This window comes from Eretmochelys imbricata, chromosome 2, assembly GCF_965152235.1.
Source record: "Eretmochelys imbricata isolate rEreImb1 chromosome 2, rEreImb1.hap1, whole genome shotgun sequence".
In the NCBI taxonomy this organism is placed as follows: domain Eukaryota; kingdom Metazoa; phylum Chordata; order Testudines; family Cheloniidae; genus Eretmochelys; species Eretmochelys imbricata.
Genome location: NC_135573.1, coordinates 247,425,142 through 247,447,327, shown reverse-complemented (window position 1 = coordinate 247,447,327; position 22,186 = coordinate 247,425,142). Strand labels below are relative to the sequence as shown.

The 22,186-nt window shown below is 41.4% G+C and overlaps 1 protein-coding gene across 1 annotated transcript in view; it reads right to left on the bottom strand.

Moving 5' to 3' along the window:
• Positions 1-2,011: 2,011 nt before the first annotated feature.
• The window catches only part of DIP2C (disco interacting protein 2 homolog C), a 492,048-nt gene continuing 471,873 nt past the window's right edge, over positions 2,012-22,186 (bottom strand). Inside the window, exons 34-37 of the mRNA XM_077809483.1 lie at positions 20,988-21,062; positions 19,385-19,559; positions 14,101-14,224; positions 2,012-2,264 (exon numbers count right to left, since the gene is read on the bottom strand). Of these exons, the coding sequence (XP_077665609.1) occupies positions 2,012-2,264; positions 14,101-14,224; positions 19,385-19,559; positions 20,988-21,062 (627 nt within the window). The remainder of the gene's footprint in view (positions 2,265-14,100; positions 14,225-19,384; positions 19,560-20,987; positions 21,063-22,186) is intronic.

Sequence of the window (22,186 nt, the reverse complement as noted above, 5' to 3'; positions counted from 1 at the left end):
TGTGAAATAAAACAAGTCTTACATAGTAAGATGCTCTGTACTGTACATGCAGACTAAAATGTCCCTATCTTTTAAAGAGATTTTAAACAACCAACACTGTGTCTTAGAAGCCAAACAAAACTATCATTAGCAGGGGTCCACTGCCATAGATATTTTCCAAAGGCAGACAAAATACGTCCCTTATGCGTGTTATAAAAATGATTACGTTTGCCCTGCAACAACCTTAGTCATGCATATCTGGTCATGAGAGTCAGCACATGAACATATTTTGGACATTAAGAAAAGCATTCTTGGACTGCTGCTGGTAAACCCCACTCTTGATCACACACAGGTCAACTCAGTTACAAGGGAATGAAGGGACTATGAAAGTTAAAGGAAATAAAGACACCGGAACGGGAAATTGAAGATCTAGTTTACCCAAAGGCAGTAAAATAAAGGCAGCTGTGATAAATGTTTTCCCACTGTTCCCTACTGATGGCCTCAGTTCTGAGACCTTGGGACTCAGTTCCTTAAAACAGGCATTTCAGTTCCTCCGTTAGTTCACTTGGTCTAGGGACTTGTTAGGAGATGCACAATTTGTGCTAAATCAATTGTAATGACTACATGTTATTCTCTGTTGAAGAATAAATTAAAGACCGTTAAAACAATAGTTTTCTATAAGTGTAAACTGGATGTATTAGCCACCAAGCTACGTGGACCAGCTGAGAGGCAAATTGATAACTCTATGCAAATAACCACCAAAACCTTTCCTTATCACAACAAAAACACCAACTGAAATGATGACAAAAATTGTGCAACAAAGTTATACAGCTACAAACCAGTGCTATTCTTCAACCTGCCTTTTCTAAAGTCTAACAAGTGTATGCACATGCCAGCACAAATATTGATTGTTGACTCCATGGCAAAGAAAAAAAAATCGTATAGTGCATCTTTAGTCTTAAATTCATTCACTGCCTTAAAGGCAGCAATAATTCCACTTGCTGGTATCTAGAGGGTTTTTTTTTTTTTTTTTAGACAGGGATACTTAGCAATCCAGGATTGCTTTTTCTCAAAAAAATTGTGAGCAACATTTGGTTATCTACAGTGGGAGACACCATGCAAGTGACAAGTACTGCATTTTAAACTTTAAAATCTTTTTTGTCATTAGTGAATTTATATTTCATATATATATATTTGATGTGATACTATCCACTCAAGATAATACAACACTTTGTTTTTATATTAGCAAACATTACAAGAGATTAATATTCTTGAATGTTTTTTTCTTTTATACTTCTAAAGAGATCAAAATAAATTAAACATTTTGTACATAATTACAGAAGAAGTAGTTAACTTATTTTATCTTTTTAGTTTAGTACAAAGATATTTGCAAGTTCATTGCCGAAATACACCTTATTTATAAATTTCTTCCACTCTAACACTAGTATCAAAGGCTCTTTGGCCTTTGTGCTTTTGACATCTCTGACAGAGAAAGCTGCTAGAACTCTAATTGGAAGGTGCTATTTTGGGCATTTTCCTCGTACCTCTACATAGTTTCCTAAAATGGTGGGATCTAAAATGGCTTAAATTAGTAATGGATCTGTATTTGTATGTTTTTTTATGACGCATCAAAAACAACTGAACATAATTCTTTGTCATCGTATATAAATTGTTAAAAAGAATCCACTTGGAGGGCAGAATAAAAAAATTAGCTACTTCAGCTTTACTCAACATAAAATACAAAGCCACGTTTACTCAGAAAGCAGTTTCATCCAATAAGTAAAAAAAACCTAAAATGGGCTTTTCCAACAAACTGAAGGGCAGTACTTCTTAGTCCTTCTGCGTTAAAATTTAGTGGTAAAAGAAAACACATTTCACATTTTATTTCCTGCAAACCGTGACTGCTTTGAAAAGTCATAATAGATACAGTTCCATTCTGATGAGTTTCACCCTCTTATCTGCACATTTTTAGTGGACACCAAAAAATTGTATACATCTATAGTAAAGTCCATGGAAGCCTTAAGATACAAGACTACATGTTGTAGGCCACATAGATGGGATCTAGCTGGTCTGCCAAAAATCCATCTCGTAGGTGCATACGTTGTTTCTCTCCACGGGAGTTGATAGGAATTACACCAATGTCCACCACCACCACCACCCCTACAATCAGATAGTGTTCCTCCAGGACCACATTGGTGACTAAAGGAACCAGGTCCAAGGCTTCTTGCTCTGATCCATCCAGCTCAACTACAACGACCAACAGATTTGTCCAGGTAAACACCGCACTAGAATACACAAAAAACATAATTATTAGAAGCTTTATGAGTTTTTCTCCCAGGCTGACACATCCATGTTTTATCCACAGTGGGTGTTTCAAATATACTGCACTTCCTGGCTGCTTTCCACATGGGTATCACAGACTGCAGGAGAATTCATTCACAAGTAGAGACACAAACAGTCCTGTTAGCTGCTGTTTTAATACTATGTTTTGGGGTCTCTCCCCACCCCCACCTTTTCTTTCTTTCTTTTTTGTTGCTGAGAAAAGCGAAGGGAGTGACAGCTTCACTTTTACATATAGCATATACACTGATACAAATAGTATGTATAACATGTAGTTATACATACTAACTAAATGCTACTGACGTCTCATTTATTTTCTAGCTAAGGATAACAGGTTTAAATGTCACGCTTTATTCCACACAAATAGAACATAACAATTAAGGGCCCATTCTTTCCCTTCACATCTGGAGCACGGAAGGGGAGCGTTCCGGCACGTTGGCATGTTCTTCCCTCCAGTCCAGTCCCCTCATCCCATCCCAAACTCCTCCAGAGCCTCAGAACTCCCACTGGACTGCTGCAAGTTTGAGGCTCCAACATGATGCAGTCTCACATTTATTCACAGATTTTAAGGATCATGTAAGCACTTGTCTCTTTGGAGAGTTGGTGCGCGGGAAGCTGGGGTGTAAGTTTACAGCACTCTAGTGTGCCACGCCACCCGGCTACTGTGCACGAAAAGTTCTGTAAAAGTTCAGATCAAAGAGCGCTAAGAAGCTTTTAGTGCACGGTGTCAGGGCCCACACAGACGGTGCACGGCAGGCTACAGTACTGTAGCTTTACACCCCAGCTTGCTGCACACTGAGACTTACATCCACAAGTGGAGTTAGGGGTGTGATTCCCAGCTCACGTAGACATACTCACGCTAGCTCTCATTGAGCTACAGTGCTAAAAATAGTGGCATAGGCAGCAGCGAGTGGTGGCCTAGGCTAGCTGCCCCGAGCATGTATCCACAGAATCCAGGCAGCTGTGGCAATCACATCACTAGCTCCAAGTGTAGACATAGCCTGACTCTGTCTAGACATGCTCTTAGTCTGACCTGTTACAGAACCCAGGTTATAGAATTTCGACTGGGTAATTTGCACATCAAGCCCAGTAACTTGTGGCTGAACTACAGCATCTCTTATCTATGGCTGCAAATACACACACCTTCCACACCTAGACCCACACAAAGAGGGGTAGTGTGCAGGCACAGAGAGGGGTCAGCTTGTAGTGATCCAGAAGAGTGTCATCAGCTGGACCCTTTGACCTCAGCAGTGCTAGAATAACCACCGTTACAGTGTCCATTAGCCAGGGAGAATATAGTACAGTAAGGTTAAGTACAAACCCCATAGCAGTCACTTATTCCATGTGCAGTACTGACCTTTTATTCCCTTACTGTAGTAGACTTGTGTACTATTTTCTTAAATTGCATTACCTACTGACAGCCATGTACAATCAGGTGAAGATTCTCTAGAACCTCACTGAGCCCCAGGAGAATGCAATTGTATTACATCCCGAGGTCAAAACTCCAATTCAGAGTGCCCTTGTCCCATCAAATTTTAAAACTCTGAAAATACAGGTATTTTGGAAACTGCAGAACACACACAATTATCCACCCATGCCCAGAATTCAGAACATGTGCTTTATCCTAAAGTTTATACGAGTATCTTTCAGGAGAGAGGTATTTAAAAATATTTGTTTTTAAACCCCACAAAGTTTTGTTGGATTAAATTCTTTTGTGCTCATTGGCTTGGAAAGTCAGTGGACAGAAGCAGACAGGCTGAGTGGCTGCCTTCTGCCTCCATTTTGCTAAAAAAAAACTACTTTGATTTATAATTATATTTTAGCAGAAGGTCTAATGAGTTCTGAATGATGTTGAATATTAACAAAGTACAGTGGTCAGTCTGAGAAGATGCCTCTTTCTCTCTCATAAGCCTCTGGAACATTGATGGATTGCTTTATATATACACCTTAGTGTTCAGATGACCTGAATTAACATTTGCAACAAGAAATCCAAAAGAAAAGTTACTTTAAAATAATAATGACATCCTGATTTTCACCTACCAGGATGGCCTTCCTGGGGAAGTAGCTAGATCTCACAGCTTTCCCCGCGCCCTCCCCCCACCCCCCCTACTTTCTTTCCTACTCTTGAAACCAGCAAGGTTAAAATTCCATCCTTGGCCACTTGCTACATCAAGATGGTGTGGCATTTCTAGGGCCATCTATAGATTACAGTAGAACAGGCTAAGGCTAACCACAACTACACTTTTCAGAGTAACAGCCGTGTTAGTCTGTATTCGCAAAAAGAAAAGGAGTACTTGTGGCACCTTAGAGACTAACCAGTTTATTTGAGCATGAGCTTTCGTGAGCTACAGCTCACTTCATCAGATACATACCGTGGAAACTGCAGCAGACTTTATATATACACAGAGAATATGAAACAATACCTCCTCCCACCCCACTGTCCTGCTGGTAATAGCTTATCTAAAGTAATCGTCAGGTTAGGCCATTTCCAGCACAAATCCAGGTTTTCTCACCCTCCACCCCCCCACACAAATTCACTCTCCTGCTGGTGATAGCCCATCCAAAGTGACAACTCTTTACACAATGTGCATGATAATGAAGTTAGGCCATTTCCTACACTGTGAATTATTGACATTTTCAGTTGTAAGGGTCAAGTTCTAAATATTATTTTAATGCTTTAATTAGATCATGCTTTGATGTTCAGGAACAACCCAGCATTGAAAATGCAGTAGAAAAGGGTGGTTTGTTTTTATTTCTAGTTTCTGAAACAGAGGAAGACACAGAAGAAACCTTATTTCCCTAGACAGATCAGAAACACCAGCCCTTTTATAAGCAGGATTTTGTTTGGAAGCTATTTTAACTGAACTATTTAACAGAGGGAGTCTATCTAGCAACACTACATGTAAGCTTCATGAAAGTGCAATTTTGCTGGTACACAGTCCTGACTGACTCTAGGAAAGCATGAAAGGTCCTATTTCCATTTGATTTATTGGGGCTTTCTAAAAAAACTGAAACAAAACAAAAATTAACAGTTAAATCTAAACATTTGAAATAGTTCAGACCCTTTGGAATGTAATTTGAAAGTTTCCCTGGCATTGTTTTTCTAGACAATGAATTAAAACAGAATGGAGCTTCGGATGCTGGAACCTCATTTCAAATGCAATGGCTAGAACTTGCTGGTGACAGACACCTCTCTGTACAGTCAAGGATCATATTATATTTATGCACTCCACACAGAGACCCTTTAAAGTCACGTTGAAGTTGCAGACATGTATCAGTGTTTTGAATACGTATTTGCTTTCTAGAATTGTTGAGTTAAAAAAAAAATTAGGAACCCATGAAGGTTGCATTTCCACAACAAGGCCGAGTCATGCTCTGTAGACACAACAAAAGCCAATGAGTTGGAAACTGCTCCCCTCCTGCAAATCCAGCTATATTTCATTGCACTAACCTCATCAGGAAGTACAAGTAAGTGGCTGTAACGCTTCAGAAGGGATTGAGCTATAATAACATATTTCAAAATGCATCCAAAATGCTTCCTGTGGGTTTACACATTCTGTCATAGTGCACAGAGGGAATGCCACTTCCTTTCAAATGCAATGAAGACATATGCTCTGTTTCTCTTTCCAGGGTTAGAAGTTTAAATGAGGCAGCATTGTGTATTCTTAATTAAATTACAAGCATGTCCATAATTTCTTAAGGTTTTTTAGATTATTTAAAATGTTTTCAAAATGCAAGTTTTGCCAACATTGATGCATAGCTAAGTCAGGCATCAGACAGAAATGGATTCTTTAACATCACATGGTAAATACAGGTGGCTACTGAACAGTGTCTTTAGTGGTTCCTCTCTAAGTGGGTGGGGGAACCTGAGCACTTAGCAAACTGGGCAGTCACAACACAGGCCCCACTTAACTAGGGGGGCTCTTCCCTTTGAGAGCCTCCTAAATTCTGTCTAGTTGGCAGGATAAAAATGAGTCATAAACCCTCATACACTCAGGGATACTCCCTCCTTGTAGTCTCAGCAAAGAGAGAGGTGAGGTGATGAGTCTACAGTGTTACCAATGATCCAGCCCTGACATAATGAGTTTGGGGAAATTGCTCTGGCTGGGTCTCTGAGGCAGGCTGAGTCTGTCTGTCTTACCCTGGGGGTCCACTGTACTCTGCCCAGGGTTGGGGTGAAGGTCTCCTGCTTAGGAGTTCCCTCTGCAGCTTCAGGAGTTGCTCCTGCAGTCTGCTGCGTAGGGCAATCCGGCTCCTTCCCTCCACTGACTGCACTTTCCTGCCTTTTAAAGGCTTCCTCATTCCTTAGCGTCTGAGGATAGGACAAGAAGCAATGGGCTTAAATTGCAGCAAGGGAGGTTTAGGTTGGACCTTAGGAAAAACTTCCTAACTGTTAGGGGGGTTAAGCACTGGAACAAATTGCCCAGGGAGGGTGTGGAATCTCCATCAACGGAGATTTTTAAGAGCAGGTTAGACAAACATCTGTCAGGGATGGTCTAGGCAATACTTAGTCCTGCCTTGAGTGCTGGGGACTGGACTAGATGACCTCTCAAGGTCCCTTCCAGTCCTATGATTCTATGCATTATTGACAGGGTGGGAGGGGTGGGCCTAGCCCTACCACCTTGGCCTCTCTGGCCCCTTCCTCAACTGTATGAGGCCTTTACACTCCACCAGTTACAGACTGTGGATTTTATACTACTGGAATTATCAGGAGAAAAGACATATCTAAAATAACTGTCCAGACCAGATACTCCTTGTCATAAATGTAAAGGGAAGGGTAAACTCCTTTAAAATCCCTCCTGGCCAGAGGAAAAATCCTCTCACATGTAAAGGGTTAAGAAGCTAAAGGTAACCTCGCTGGCACCTGACCAAAATGACCAATGAGGAGACAAGATACTTTCAAAAGCTGGGAGGAGGGAGAGAAACAAAGGGTCTGTGTCTGTCGGTATGCTGCTTTTGCCGGGGATAGAACATGAATGGAGTCTTAGAACTTTTAGTAAGTAATCTAGCTAGGTATGCGTTAGATTATGATTTCTTTAAATGGCTGAGAAAAGAATTGTGCTGAATAGAATGACTATTTCTGTCTGTGTGTCTTTTTGAACTTAAGGTTTTGCCTAGAGGAATTCTCTATGTTTTGAATCTAATTACCCTGTAAGGTATCTACCATCCTGATTTTACAGGGGTGATTCCTTTACCTCTATTTACTTCTATTTCTATTAAAAGTCTTCTTGTAAGAAAACTGAATGCTTTTTCATTGTTCTCAGATCCAAGGGTTTGGGTCTGTGGTCACCTATGCAAATTGGTGAGGATTTCTACCAAACCTTTCCCAGGAAGCGGGGTGCAAGGGTTGGGAGGATTCTGGGGGGAAAGACATGTCCAAACTGTGTTTCCCAGGAAACCCAGTTAGAGTTTGGTGGTAGCAGTGGATATTCCAAGGACAAAGGATAAAATTAATTTGTACCTTGGGGAAGTTTTAACCTAAGCTGGTAAAAGTAAGCTTAGGAGGTTTTCATGCAGGTCCCCACATCTATACCCTAGAGTTCAGAGTGGGGGAGGAACCTTGACACTCCTCAATAAAGTTTGGACAGTTGGATCATAAATCAAATCAACAAGGTACCAACTTTCTTAACTGACTTAAAGGTGTCCCAGTGAGCACCGATTTCCTTAAGCAGAGTTGTAAAAATAGTATTTGAAATATTTTCTACAACAGAGTCTTATCACAACTCTACTGGGTAGTGGGTAGACGGTGGTGATTATTTGGGTTCACCTCTGCAGCTTGCCATGAAAATGCAGCTTTAACTTGGAAATGCCTTTGTTTCTACTGTTTTGTTTATTGTGATGTGTTCTGGAAAGGTAATAAACACACACTCTTGTGTCCGTAGTCTTGAAGGTTTGTGTGTGGGAATTTCCTTGTCTAGAAATGGTCTGTCCGCTGGAAAGGAACTCTTTTCCCACAGATTCTGGGAGAGTCAAGGGGACAGAACAACCCCTTAGTCCACTGGCTGCAAAGACTCCTGCAAACCAGTCTCCATCTGCCATCCGGTGAGGCAAGTTCTGAGGTTACAAAGGTCTTAAAGGCCCTCACAAGGAAATTAAAATTCTTCACAGTTCCGGATGTCAGGAGCTCATTTTGCGCCCCTGCAGGTGTGTGTGGAGGAGTGGAGCTCCCATTCTGTCAACCTAATGATTACAGCACTGAGGCTCTCCATCATTACATTCATGGGGGCAGAGGGAGAGAAATGCAGGTGACAGGAGGCTTCGGGGGAAGGGGAGGGCAGTAGAGATATGAGGAATACTTTCCCCCTACTACACTGATGTGCATCCTGAGGCTTCCTGGCCCCAATGGCAGGGGAGCTGGGGATTGAAGAAATCCAATGCTGCTCCCTCTGGCTACCTCCTACTGTTTCCTGGGATCCAAGCAAAGGTTGCTGCAGCATCTCAGGAGATAAGGGATGAAGCATTCCCTGGGGCCTCTCCTTCTCTCATCCAATAAACCTTCAGATGCCCGAGTGAGACTACTATGGCTTCTCGGACGGCTTTCAGGGGACTGAAGAATCAACCGAGACCTTGTCTACTCTTGAAAGGGTATGCTGGCATAGATATACCAGGAGAGCTGTCCTGGCACACTCTCCTCTCCCAGTGGATATCAGCTTATAACAACAAGAGTTAAACTAGTGCCCTACACTAGAGCTTTTGCTGTCATAGTCTTGCTTGCTTGGGTGGGAGTGGGAGCGGGGAAATCACATCCCTGACTGACCTAGCCATGCTAGCAAAACTTGTGAAGTGTAGACCAGGCCTAAGAGCTACAGTGATGGGAAAGGATTGATTACTCCACCAGCATCCCTTTATTGGACTCAGGGAGCAGCTGGGGAGGGAATCTCTGTTCCCTGGAGCCTCCTATGCAGGCATCAGGGAATAAAGTCTCCACCCCATCAGGTGGCTCTGGACAGCGAAAGGTGATTGCTAAGGATTATCGCTAATGTGCTGCTTCTCCCCACCCCCAGACCTGTTCCTGGCGATGTTGCATATTGACCATCCTTACGAAGTGTGCAGGAGGGCTTCTCTTGTGCATCTCACAAGGCCTATACAGAGGCATGGCACCGGTTGAGGACCGGTGGCTGAAGGGAGCAGCATACGTAGAGGCCTCTCCCAGCCTGTTCACCCAGTTCCATGCAGCAAATTTGGGGAGTGAAGAATTCCTCTCCGCACCACCATCTGCTGCTCCCATCAGTCTGTAGCACTTGTGATTAATCAACAAAGAGCTTGTACCTGAGTTTGCAAAGTCACCTAAGGGATGTGGATGGCCAGTTCCCAATAACTTCAATAAATGGACATCCATGTCCTGAGGTGGATCTAAAAGTCTCAGTTTACTATTTCAAGAATTGGCAACTCTTGAATGTTGACTTTACTGAACCACACTTTGGTGCAGAGTACTAGATCTGAGCTAGGGAAGAGGAGATTTTTAAGTTGTCTCTCTTCTGTTCCATTGCTCAAAAGTGGTAAAACCATATTAGACGACTTCTTGAATTCCAGTGGACACCATTATTTTAAAGGTGTTCTAATTCACGAACGCTTTGTTCACATAAATTCAAATTTTGTATGTAAGCTCTACCTCAGCCTAAGTACTAACCTAACTGTTTTCACAGAATCATAGAATATCAGGGTTGGAAGGGACCTCAGGAGGTCATCTAATCCAACCCCCTGCTCAAAGCAGGACCGATCCCCAACTAAATCATCCCAGCCAGGGCTTTGTCAAGCCTGACCTTAAAAACGTCTAAGGAAGGAGATTCCACCACCTCCCTAAGTAACGCATTCCAGTGTTTCACCACCCTCCTAGTGAAAAAGTTTTTCCTAATATCCAACCTAAACCTCCCCCACTGCAACTTGAGACCATTACTCCTTGTTCTGTCATCAGCTACCACTGAGAACAGTCTAGATCCATCCTCTTTGGAACCCCCTTTCAGGTAGTTGAAAGCAGCTATCAAATCCCCCCTCATTCTTCTCTTCCGCAGACTAAACAATCCCAGTTCCCTCAGCCTCTCCTCATAAGTCATGTGTTCCAGTCCCCTAATCATTTTTGTTGCCCTCCGCTGGACTCTTTCCAATTTTTCCACATCCTTCTTATCGTGTGGGGCCCAAAACTGGACACAGTACTCCAGATGAGGCCTCACCAATGTCGAACGGAGGGGAATGATCACGTCCCTCGATCAGCTGGCAGTGCCCCAGCTTATACATCCCAAAATACCATTGGCCTTCTTGGCAACAAGGGCACACTGTTGACTCATATCCAGCTTCTCGTCCACTGTAACCCCTAGGTCCTTTTCTGCAGAACTGCTGCCAAGCCATTCGGTCCCTAGTCTGTAGTGGTGCATGGGATTCTTCCGTCCTAAGTGCAGGACTCTGCACTTGTCCTTGTTGAACCTCATCAGATTTCTTTTGGCTCAATCCTCTAATTTGTCTAGGGCCCTCTGTATCCTATCCCTACCCTCCAGCATATCTACCTCTCCTCCCAGTTTAGTGTCATCTGCAAACTTGCTGAGGGTGCAATCCACACCATCCTCCAGATCATTTATGAAGATATTGAACAAAACTGGCCCCAGAACTGACCCTTGGGGCACTCCACTTGATACCGGCTGCCAACTAGACATGGAGCCATTGATCACTACCCGTTGAGCCAGACAATCTAGCCAACTTTCTGTCCACCTTATAGTCCATTCATCCAGCCCATACTTCTTTAACTTGCTGGCAAGAATACTGTGGAAGATCGTGTCAAAAGTTTTGCTAAAGTCAAGGAACAACACGTCCACTGCTTTCCCCTCATCCACAAAGCCAGTTAGCTCATCATAGAAGGCAATTAGATTAGTCAGGCATGACTTGCCCTTGGTGAATCCATGCTTACTGTTCCTGATCACTTTCCTCTCGTCTAAGTGCTTCAGAATTGATTCCTTGAGGACCTGCTCCATGATTTTTCCAGGGACTGAGGTGAGGATTACTGGCCTGTAGTTCCCAGGATCCTCCTTCTTCTCTTTTTTAAAGATGGGCACTACATTAGCCTTTTTCCAGTCGTCCAGGACTTCCCCCCCGATCACCATGAGTTTTCAAAGATAATGGCCAATGGCTCTGCAATCACATCTGCCAACTCCTTTAGCACTCTTGGATGCAGCGCATCCGGCCCCATGGATTTGTGCTTGTCCAGCTTTTCTAAATAGTCCCGAACCACTTCTTTCTCCACAGAGGGCTGGTCACCTCCTCCCCATGCTGTGCTGCCCAGTGCAGCAGTCTGGGAGCTGACCTTGTTCATGAAGACAGAGGCAAAAAAAGCATTGAGTACATTAGCTTTTTCCACATCCTCTGTCACTAGGTTGCCTCCCTCATTCAGTAAGGGGCCCACACTTTCCTTGACTTTCTTCTTGTTGCTAACATACCTGAAGAAACCATTCTTGTTACTCTTAACATCTCTTGCTAGCTGCAACTCCAGGTGTGATTTGGCCTTCCTGATTTCACTCCTGCATGCCCGAGCAATATTTTTACACTCTTCCGTGGTCATTTGTCCAATCTTCCACTTCTTGTAAGCTTCTTTTTTTGTGTTTAAGATCAGCAAGGATTTCACTGTTAAGCCAAGCTGGTCGCCTGCCATATTTACTATTCTTTCTACACATCAGGATGGTTTGTCCCTGTAACCTCAATAAGGATTCTTTAAAATACAGCCAGCTCTCCTGGACTCCTTTCCCCCTCACGTTATTCTCCCAGGGGATCCTGCCCATCAGTTTCCTGAGGGAGTCAAAGTCTGCTTTTCTGAAGTCCAGGGTCCGTATTCTGCTGCTCTCCTTTCTTCCCTGTGTCAGGATCCTGAACTCGACCATCTCATGGTCACTGCCTCCCAGGTTCCCATCCACTTTTGCTTCCCCTACTAATTCTTCCCGGTTTGTGAGTAGCTGGTCAAGAAGAGCTCTGCTCCTAGTTGGTTCCTTCAGCACTTGCACCAGGAAATTGTCCTCTACACTTTCCAAAAACTTCCTGGATTGTCTGTGCACCATTCTGAGGCAGATATAATCTTTTTGTGGACTTTAAGAGATGTCGGGGCAGGGGGCGGGGAGACACCTGACTTAAATTGCAAACCTCAGATCTGTTACCTCATCTCTATAAGATTAAGCTCTACATAGACATGCTACCTGTAGGCCATTTCATAGTGGTGCCTGCGCCATGGAGAAATAAGAAGTAAGGAGACGGCAACTATGAATTATGTTACCATAATTCCACTGAGGTGTTTTGATGAATGAAGCCTCAGTAAAACTAAAATCCTGCCTGCTACATTTTATGAACAGTAAAATCCATCAATATTCCGTTTTAAATTAAACAATCATACAGTCCTTTTTCACATCTGTAATCCATGGTGTTCTACTGCTTTGTTGAGTTTTCCCCTCTCTGTGTTTGTTGTGGTTTGGTATTTTGACAGGAAGACATTTTTCTTACAAGGAGGAAACAGTTAAGAGGGTCACATAGATTGTGACTGATAATTAGAATAATGTTTAGTTCATTTGCATGCTGCAGTTCAATTAGCGAAAGTTGCATTTTATAGTAAGATACACATGTAATGATCTAATAAAATACCCTTATTAGCCAATAAAGCGCACTCTGTCATAACTATTAAATTATTATTTGTATTATGGCACCAGCCAATGAGGGTCAGGGTCCCATTGTGACAGGGCCCAGACAGACATATGAAAAATATGGTCCCAACTCTGAAAATCTTACATAATAAGGATGTGATCATCAACAGGATCCATGCAAGACTTTGCTTACATGGAGCTGATTACAGGACTGGGGCCTGAATTAAGACAAGGTGCAAGAAGTAGATAAAGGAGCAGGGGAGGGCAGACCACGGCTGCAGTGATAAGATGTGAATACTCATACCAGCAGCACAACTGGATTGCAATTTTGATTTTTTACAAGATATAAAATATACAAATAAATATCAGCTACCCACAGTAGCCATCTGCCTATCCACAGTCTACAATCACCTGTATAAATTCCACTGCGTAGGCATACTCGTTGCCATAATTATTGAAAATATCAAAAAATATAATGAGCAAGAGATCTGTTTTGACCAGTAGATGTAAAGTTAATGCCCTAAGTCTAGAAGAGGCTAGGCAGAAAGTAAAATATATACTGAAAATGGGTGAAGTTTTCAAAAAGCACCTAAATCTCACTGAAAGTCAATGGGACAAAGGCACTTTTGAAAATTTTACCGAATGCCTTTATACAATATTTTCTGCAAGTATAGTACTGGCCCCTTGCAAACAATTACTTATACAATATATAAATGCTACAAATTGTGTTGTAGAAACCCTCAGGAAAAGCAGATAATCACTAACTCAGCATCTTGATATTTAATCAATAATTGGTCTCAGCTCCATAATGAAACTAACTTGCTATGTTGCTTTCTAAAGGAATTCCAAAAAAGATTGAAGAAAGAAAAACAAACAGCTAAGCTTCGAAACCCCACTGCTAAAAATAACTCAGAATAAAACCAAAACCCCACCAATTACCACCATACAGTATGTTGCATGTTTTCAAAAAAACCCAAAAAGAGTAAAGAAAATTGTCTTTTCTGATAAAAGCGGCTTATACCAAGTTTTAGCTTAGAGATTGTATAATTTATGATCAAGTGATAAACTCCTGGAACACTGGTATATTTCCTAAATCAACTGCGTTATCCAAGCAAAAACACAGAAAACATCTTACAGGCTAGAGTTTGAGATAATGTTTCACAACACTCACCATTCTGTGATGCTCTTGTGTGCTCTAATTACTGATGTCTCAATATCAATTGGATGATATCTCATCCCTCGTAACTCCATGGCTTCATCTAGTGCACCCACAACATAAAGTGCATCATGTCGCTCTAGTTACAGAGAGGGAAAAGCAACGACTTAAATCTGTACTATATCAAATAAATTATACAAATATCCAGATTAGTAAAATAACAACATTCCATTTATAAAGTATCCTTGAATTTCAGAAGATCCAAAGCACATTACAAGTTATATACATTCACGATTACTGAAATGCAATGTGGGATGGAGGGCAGCAGCTAATTAGGTTGCTGAGCACAACATGGGAGAAGAAGAAATTTTTAGCCAACACCGGATCAAATCTCTATTCTTATGTAGAGCAGACAGAGTGACTTGTATGGCGTTCTGTTTATCTGCCTCTGAAGGACAATGAATGAAACTGACCCTTCTGGGATTTGAATCTATCTTGCAGCTTTGAATATTAAACCACTATGGTGTCTGCCTAGGATGCCGAAATAATATGTTATATTGCTGATATCAAATCACTGATTAAGACAAAACTATGACAATGTTGCAATTTGTTTGTATCATGAATTTTTATCAGTTAGAGACAAGACAAAAAAAAACAACCAGCCACCCCTAAGCTGAGATGAGAGTTCTTCTGGGATCTTAGACTTATCATAAACTAACGTATGTCATCCATAAGAGAAAATATATTGGCTGTGGCAATGGCGTTTGAGTCTCAATGAAGACATCTCCCAGATGCTGTGTAGAAGAGGGACCTGTCCTTCTGAAGAGGGAGTTGAGAAAGGAAGGAGAGGGAAGTGTGCCACGGCTACTTCATGGGAAGATTTATTCCACTGGAAACGAAAGACTAGAAAACACTCAGTTACTATTCTCTCAGAATAAGAATCCCTGCTGCTCCTTGGACCCCTTATAGCTTCAGAGCATTTTCCTGGATAAAATAATTAATAAAGCGAGAAAATCCTACAAAATGCTTTACAGTAACTCCTCACTTAACGTTGTAGTTATGTTCCTGAAAAATGCGACTTTAAGCGAAACCATGTAAAGCGAATCTGATTTCCCCATAAGAATTAATGTAAATGGGGGGGGTTAGGAAATTTTTTTTTTTTGCCAGACAAAAGACTACACACACACACACACACACAGTATAAGTTTTAAACAAACAATTTAATACTGTACACAGATATGATTGTGAAGCTTGGTTGAGGTGGTGAAGTTCGAGGGTGGAAGAGGGTGGGATATTTCCCAGGGAATGCCTTACTGCTAAATGATGAACTAGCACTCGGCTGAGCCCTCAAGGGTTAACTCGTTGTTAATGTAGCCTCAGACTCTACAAGGCAGCAGGAATGGAGGGTGGGGAGACAGCATGGCAGACAGAGACACGCACCCTGTGTGTGAGAGAGAGAGATGCGCATTTCCCCTTTAAATACACTGACACCACTCTTAAGTTCACTACCTTGTTAAGTTAATCAGCAAGCTGGGATCGCAGCAGCTGCTGCCAGGAAGCTCCCTCTATCCTCATGTCCGCCCCCCCCCCCGGCTCTATGGAGATGGGGTAAGTGGGGTGCAGGAGCAGGGGGACACCCTGACATTAGCCCCCCTCAGCAAGCAGAAGGCTCTGGAGAGCAGCTCCAAGGCAGAGGGCAGGAGCAGCACATAGCAGTGCGGGGAGGACGAGAAGCTGGATATGAGTCAGCAGTGTGCCCTTGTTGCCAAGAAGGCCAATGGCATTTTGGGATGTATAAGTAGGGGCACAGCGAGCAGATCGAGGGACGTGATCGTTCCCCTCTATTCGACATTGGTGAGGCCTCATCTGGAGTACTGTGTCCAGTTTTGGGCCCCACACTACAAGAAGGATGTGGAGAAATTGGGGAGAGTCCAGCGAAGGGCAACAAAAATGATTAGGGGTCTGGAACACATGACTTACGAGAAGAGGCTGAGGGATCTGGGATTGTTTAGTCTACGGAAGAGAAGAATGAGGGGGGATTTGATAGCTGCTTTCAACTACCTGAAAGGTGGATCCAAAGAGGATGGATCTAGACTATTCTCAGTGATTGCAGATGACAGGACAAGGAGTAATGGTCTCAAGTTGCAGTGGGGGAGATTTAGGTTGGATATTAGGAAAAACTTTTTCACTAGGAGGGTGGTGAAATACTGGAATGCGTTACCTAGGGAGGTAGTGGAATCCCCTTCCTTAGAAGTTTAAGGTCAGGCTGGACAAAGCCCTGGCTGGGATGATTTAGTTGGGATTCGTCCTGCTCTGGGCAGGGGGTGGGACTAGATGACCTCCAGAGGTCCCTTCCAACTCTGATATTCTATGATTCTCTGAGGGCCAGCTGAACTGCCGGCAATTGGTAGCCTCCTGGGCGGCTGCTGCACAGGAGACTTAGGGGAGCGGGGAGCTGTTGGGGGGCTGCTAGTCCACCCTGGTTCCAAGCCCCCAACAGCTAGCTGCAACGGGCTGCTCTTCCTGCAAGCAGTGGACAAAGCAGGCGGCTGCCAAACGACATTATAGGGGAGCATTGCGCAACTTTAAATGAGCATGTTCTCTAATTGATCAGCAAAATAACAACGAAATGTTAACTGGGACGACTTTAAGTGAGGAGTTACTATATAAGATTAAATGCCTTTAGGAAGATCTAAATATGAGGAACTGGACAGTAATCTTAATACACAGCAATTATAAACAGGGCTTCAGACCTATCAAATTCATCTGATTAGGTTCTATTCAAATTAGGGCTGTCAATTAATCGCAGTTAACTTATGGGATTAACTCAAAAAAATTAATTGTGATTAAAAATGTAATTGCGATTAATCACGCCGTTAAACAATAGAAGACCAACTGAAATTTATTAAAGATTTTGGATATTTTTCTACATTTTCAAATATGTTGATTTCTATTACAACACAGAATACGAAGTGTACAGCGCTCACTTTATATTATTATTTTTTATTACAAATATTTGCACTGTAAAAATGATAACCAAAAGAAATACTAGTTTTCAATTCACCTCATACAAGTACTGTAGTGCGTATCTATAGTGAAAGTATAACTTACAAATGTATTTTTTTTTTATATAACTGCATGAAGAAACGAAACAATGTAAAACTTTAGCCTACAAGTTCACTCAGTCCTACTTCTTGCCCAGCCAATTTCTAAGAGAAACAAGTTTGTTTACATTCACGGGAGATACTGCTGCCTGCTTCTTATTTACAATGTCACCTGAAGGTGAGAACAGGCGTTCACATGGCACTTTTGTAGCTGGCATTGCAAGATATTTACGTGCTAGATATGCTAAACATCCATGTGCCCCTTTATGCTTCGGCCACCATTCCAGATGACATGCTTCCATGCTGATAATGCTCGTTAAAAAAATAATGCATTAATTAAATTTGTGACTGAACTCCTTGGAGGAGAATTGTATGTCTCCTGCTGTTTTACCTGCAATCTGCCATATATTTCATGCTATAGCAGTCTCGGATGATGAGCCAGCACATGTTGTTTGATTTACGAGCACTGTCACTGCAGATTTGACAAAACGCAAAGGAAGTACCAATGCGAGATTTCTAAAAATAGCTACAGCACTCGACCCAAGGTTTAAGAATCTGAAGCGCCGTCCAAACTCTCAGAGGGACAAGGTGTGGATCATGCTTTCAGAAGTCTTAAAAGAGCAACACGCCGATGCGGAAACTACAGAACCCAAACTACCAAAAAAGAAAATCAACTTTCTTCTGGTGGCATCTGACTCAGATGATGAAAATGAACAGGCATCGGTCTGCATTGCTTTTGATCATTATTGAGCAGAACCTGTTATCATCATGGATGCATGTCCTCTGGAATGGTGGTTGAAGCTTGAAGGGACATATGAATCTTTAGCACATCTGCCACGTAAATATCTTGCGACGCCAGCTACAACAGTGCCATGTGAACGCCTGTTCTCACTTTCAGGTGACATTATAAGCAAGAAGCGGTCAGCATTATCTCCTGCAAATTGCAAGCAAACTTGTTTGTCTGAGTGAGTGGCTGAACAAGAAGTAGGACTGAGCAGACTTGTAGGCACTAAAGTTTTACATTGTTTTATTTTTGAATGCAGTTTTTTTTTGTATATAATTCTACATTTGTAAATTCAACTTTCATGACAAAGAGACTGCGCTACAGTACTTGTATTAGGTGAATTGAAAAATACTGTTTCTTTTGTTTTTTACAGTGCAAATATTTGTAATCAAAAATAAAAATAAAGTGAGCACTTGACACTTTGTATTCTGTGTTGTAATTGAAATCAATATATTTGAAAATGTATAAAACATCCACATTTTTTAAAATAAATAGTAGTCCATTATTGTTTAACAGTGGAATTAATCGCAATTAATGTTTTTAATCGCTTGACAGCCGTAATTCAAACAGATTCAGTTGGTTCTTAACAGTGGCACTGTGAACGCTATTGATACACTGGAAACTATACTTCGCTAGCAATTTCAGCTACCATCACAGCCAGTCTCTGTATTTTGCAAGTCACAATAATTTCCCAATCAGAGAATTTCAGCCACACTGACTGTCTTTTGCCTCACAGCATTTGTTTACTTACCCTATCTTTTGTCAATATACAGTATATGTCACTAGTGATTAATATGGCCCCTGTGCTTCCTTGATAGAAAACAAAATATTCCCTGTATCTTCATTTACAAGCTACAGCTTATGGTAAATGTTTATTACTTGCTCCTATAGTCTTAAAGACAGGGTGAGTTCAAAAATAGGAAAGCTTTTGTTAATAACTTCATAGAAACAGGATTAATAAATGAGGATGTCTTCACAAAAAGCCCAATCCCCAATCCTGCAGCAGTGTTCCATAAGCAAAGATCTGTCCATGCAGATCCAGTTGCAGCAGTGGTGCAAAACATGTAAGAATATTCCATATTTTTTCCAGACGAAAAGTAAAGAGACATTTTGTATACAGAATCAGAAGGTCTCTTCCTCAGGGAGCTTACAGTGTGTATAGAAAACATACAAAAGCACACATCTAACAAAAGGAATATAACCAGGTAGTCATTTTTGGCAGGCATCTTGTTCCACTGTTTTATTTTCTTATTGACATCTATTTTGAAAATGCTTCTTTGGAGGGTTATAGAGCACTTAATGGTGAATGTTGATGCATACAACAGACCAGGCTACACGTGAGTGAACATCTTTATAGCACTTTCAAAGCTATGTATAAACACACATTTTTAAATGGAACTAGCAGTCTTACCTCCATTTGCATCTGTAAGTTCTGTTCTCCTCAAGAACCCCAAATAGCCAGTCCGAGCCCAAATAGTCTGTGTGTCTCCAAAGCTGAGTCTTGAATTAAAGTGATCTGATTGCAGAGATTCATCTCCATATATGGTAAAATATCCACTGGCATTATGAGCACTGTGAACCCATATCTAAGTTAAAAGCAATTACACTGGCATTAATTAAAGTATCTATCCAGAGTGAAGAATTCTTGAAAATTCTTGCGTCTATTTTTAATCATAACTAGATACTTCTATAGTACCTTTTAGCATGATGTTTTCTGATTCAACACTCACCTTATTTCTATACTTATTTGAGGGCCAAATCCTGCTTGCCTTACACATGAGTAGCTTTGCTGAAGTCAATGAGTGAGGTTCTGTGCCTCAGGGAAGTGGTGCCTAGCCTTTGCATTCTCCTGGTCTTGGGCTGCTCTGAGGGCTCAAGAGGCTCCTGGCATAACTTTGACAAGCCCCCAGAACTGCCTAATTTCTATCAGTCTCATAGGATTGTACTGTGGGCTGCAGTGCTACCCAGCATTTCCACAGTGCTGTGTTCTGTGATGCTGTCCTGACATGCCCCTTCCACTCATGCCCGCTACACTAGCACTTTGAGGGTGGTCCTTTGATGACAGCTTTATAGACAGGTCTTTCACAGTGTCTATGCTGGGGAAATTCTTCCCCAACTTGATCCAAGACTGTTTACACTGTCTTGGTCTTTTCATTTGGTATAACGCCAAGGGGCCAGAAACTCACCCAATAAGACTACTTTGGTGAGTGTCCCCCTTAGTTATTAAACAATAATAGCACTTAGTATTTACAAAGCACTTTTCATCTTCAAAATATTAAAGATAGCTTCATAACAACTCTTGAGAGACAGGCAAGTCAGTACTAAGCTATACTAATGACCTTTTCCGGAATAATGAAAAAGGCACTGACAGTATTTTTTAGCCAAAATATTGTACTCCAGCCTTAGCACAAAACATTGGGATTTCGGGAACTCATTTTTTCAGAAAGATTATATATTCTCAAAAGTTGTACTGCAATTTTAATCATGACTGTACAAATTATTTCATTTATTGAAATCTTTATTTGCTCATTGAAAATAAAACGTTAAGTTCAATTTTATTATTCTCTGAAACATGAAATAAGCAGGAAATGTTTACAGCTTTGGTAAACTACATTAAACAGAACATTTTAGGTTATAGTGATCAGAAAAAGAATAAAGGAACTCTGTGTAGTTGAAGTTAGACTAATCAAAGAAATATCCATTACTCCATTTCAGAAGTAATAAGACAAGTAGAAAATGTAGATGGAAAAAGCAGGTTATTTTAAAAAAGGGTCTCCGAGCTTTTCTTAAAGAGATACTCACAGTTTTGAAGTTCAACAAGAAAAAGGTTTTTAACAGCAACAGCAACTCTTTTACTGTTAATTTCACATGTTATAAAGCTGTATGGTCGACAGGTATTTATGAGCTTGGCATATCTTTATATTTATTTAAGGAAGCCACTAATACAGTGTAAAGTGGCTTTTGCTCCTGTAATTTCATTCATTACAGACCGAGGGGCAATTTTTGTGACTCACCTCACCAAGATGAGAATCCCCTAAGGGTCCCTTTGTTTCAGGATTAGCAATAATGATGCGAACTCCAGGGAGGATCTATTAAAAGACAAAGTGAGTCATATTCTGTAAGAAACCAGATGATGTACGTGTCTGTTTATGTAACTATATAAATGATACTTGTCCCCAGAAGCCCTTTACCTGACTCGTTAAAAAATATCTTTAAAAAATTTGACATATTACTTAAGGAATGGTATTAGCTAGTTGTGGTAGATATACCTAATTCTGTGCTGTTACAGATTGCTGCCAGTAAACTTTTTGATAAGAAAATCCCTCTCTTTCCTTTTTATCAGTCAAGGGATTCAGACGTGGAAGAAAACTGCATAAGAGAGTAAGCCAATCCAGACTGACTGTATTTATTAAATGCTGCAAACCCTCCTCTTCGTAAAAGCTTTTCTGTCGTAAGAATGACACAACAGTGACACCCCCTTCCTACCAAAAATAAATAAATAAATTTTAAAATACTGAATAGGCTCTAAAACATTCAAAACCAAAAACTCTACCCCAAATAGAGTTTTTACTCAGAAATGGGTCAAGAACCAGTGACTGCAGGAAATCCACTAGGAACTTTGCTATGGCTTCCTATGGAAGGTGCCCATACACTATAAGAACAGATGGCAGGATAAAACCCTGATAGACAGATAGTGTTTTCTGCCAAAGATAACATTCACATGGGGAAAATAATGAATATATTATGGTGCCAAGAGCCTCCGTTTCAGTTCTTTAAGCTAGATTGTCTGGATGCTCAGGGCAGCAATAGATCCTTTCACACTTACAGAAACTGGTTCAAATTTAGCCCATCTTGGTAGCAATAAGTAAATACATAGCTCTTATATAGCGCTTTTCATCAGTAGATCTCAAAATGCTCTATACAGACAATCAGTATCATCCCCATTTTACAGAGGAGGAAACCGAGGCACGGGGAGGTAAAATGACTTGTCCATGATCACCAACTCAGCCAGTGACAGAGTCAGGTATAGAACCCAGGTTTCTTGAGTCCCTGTCCAGTGATCTAACCACCAGTACACACTGTTTCCCATACATCCCAGAGATGTTTCCCCTGCCAGATGTCTGGTGGCCTATGAATAAGGTGGAAATGTCTTGGTGGTCTCAGTCCAATTTACAGGAGATATGTGTCATCATTAAAACCACCACTGCCAAGA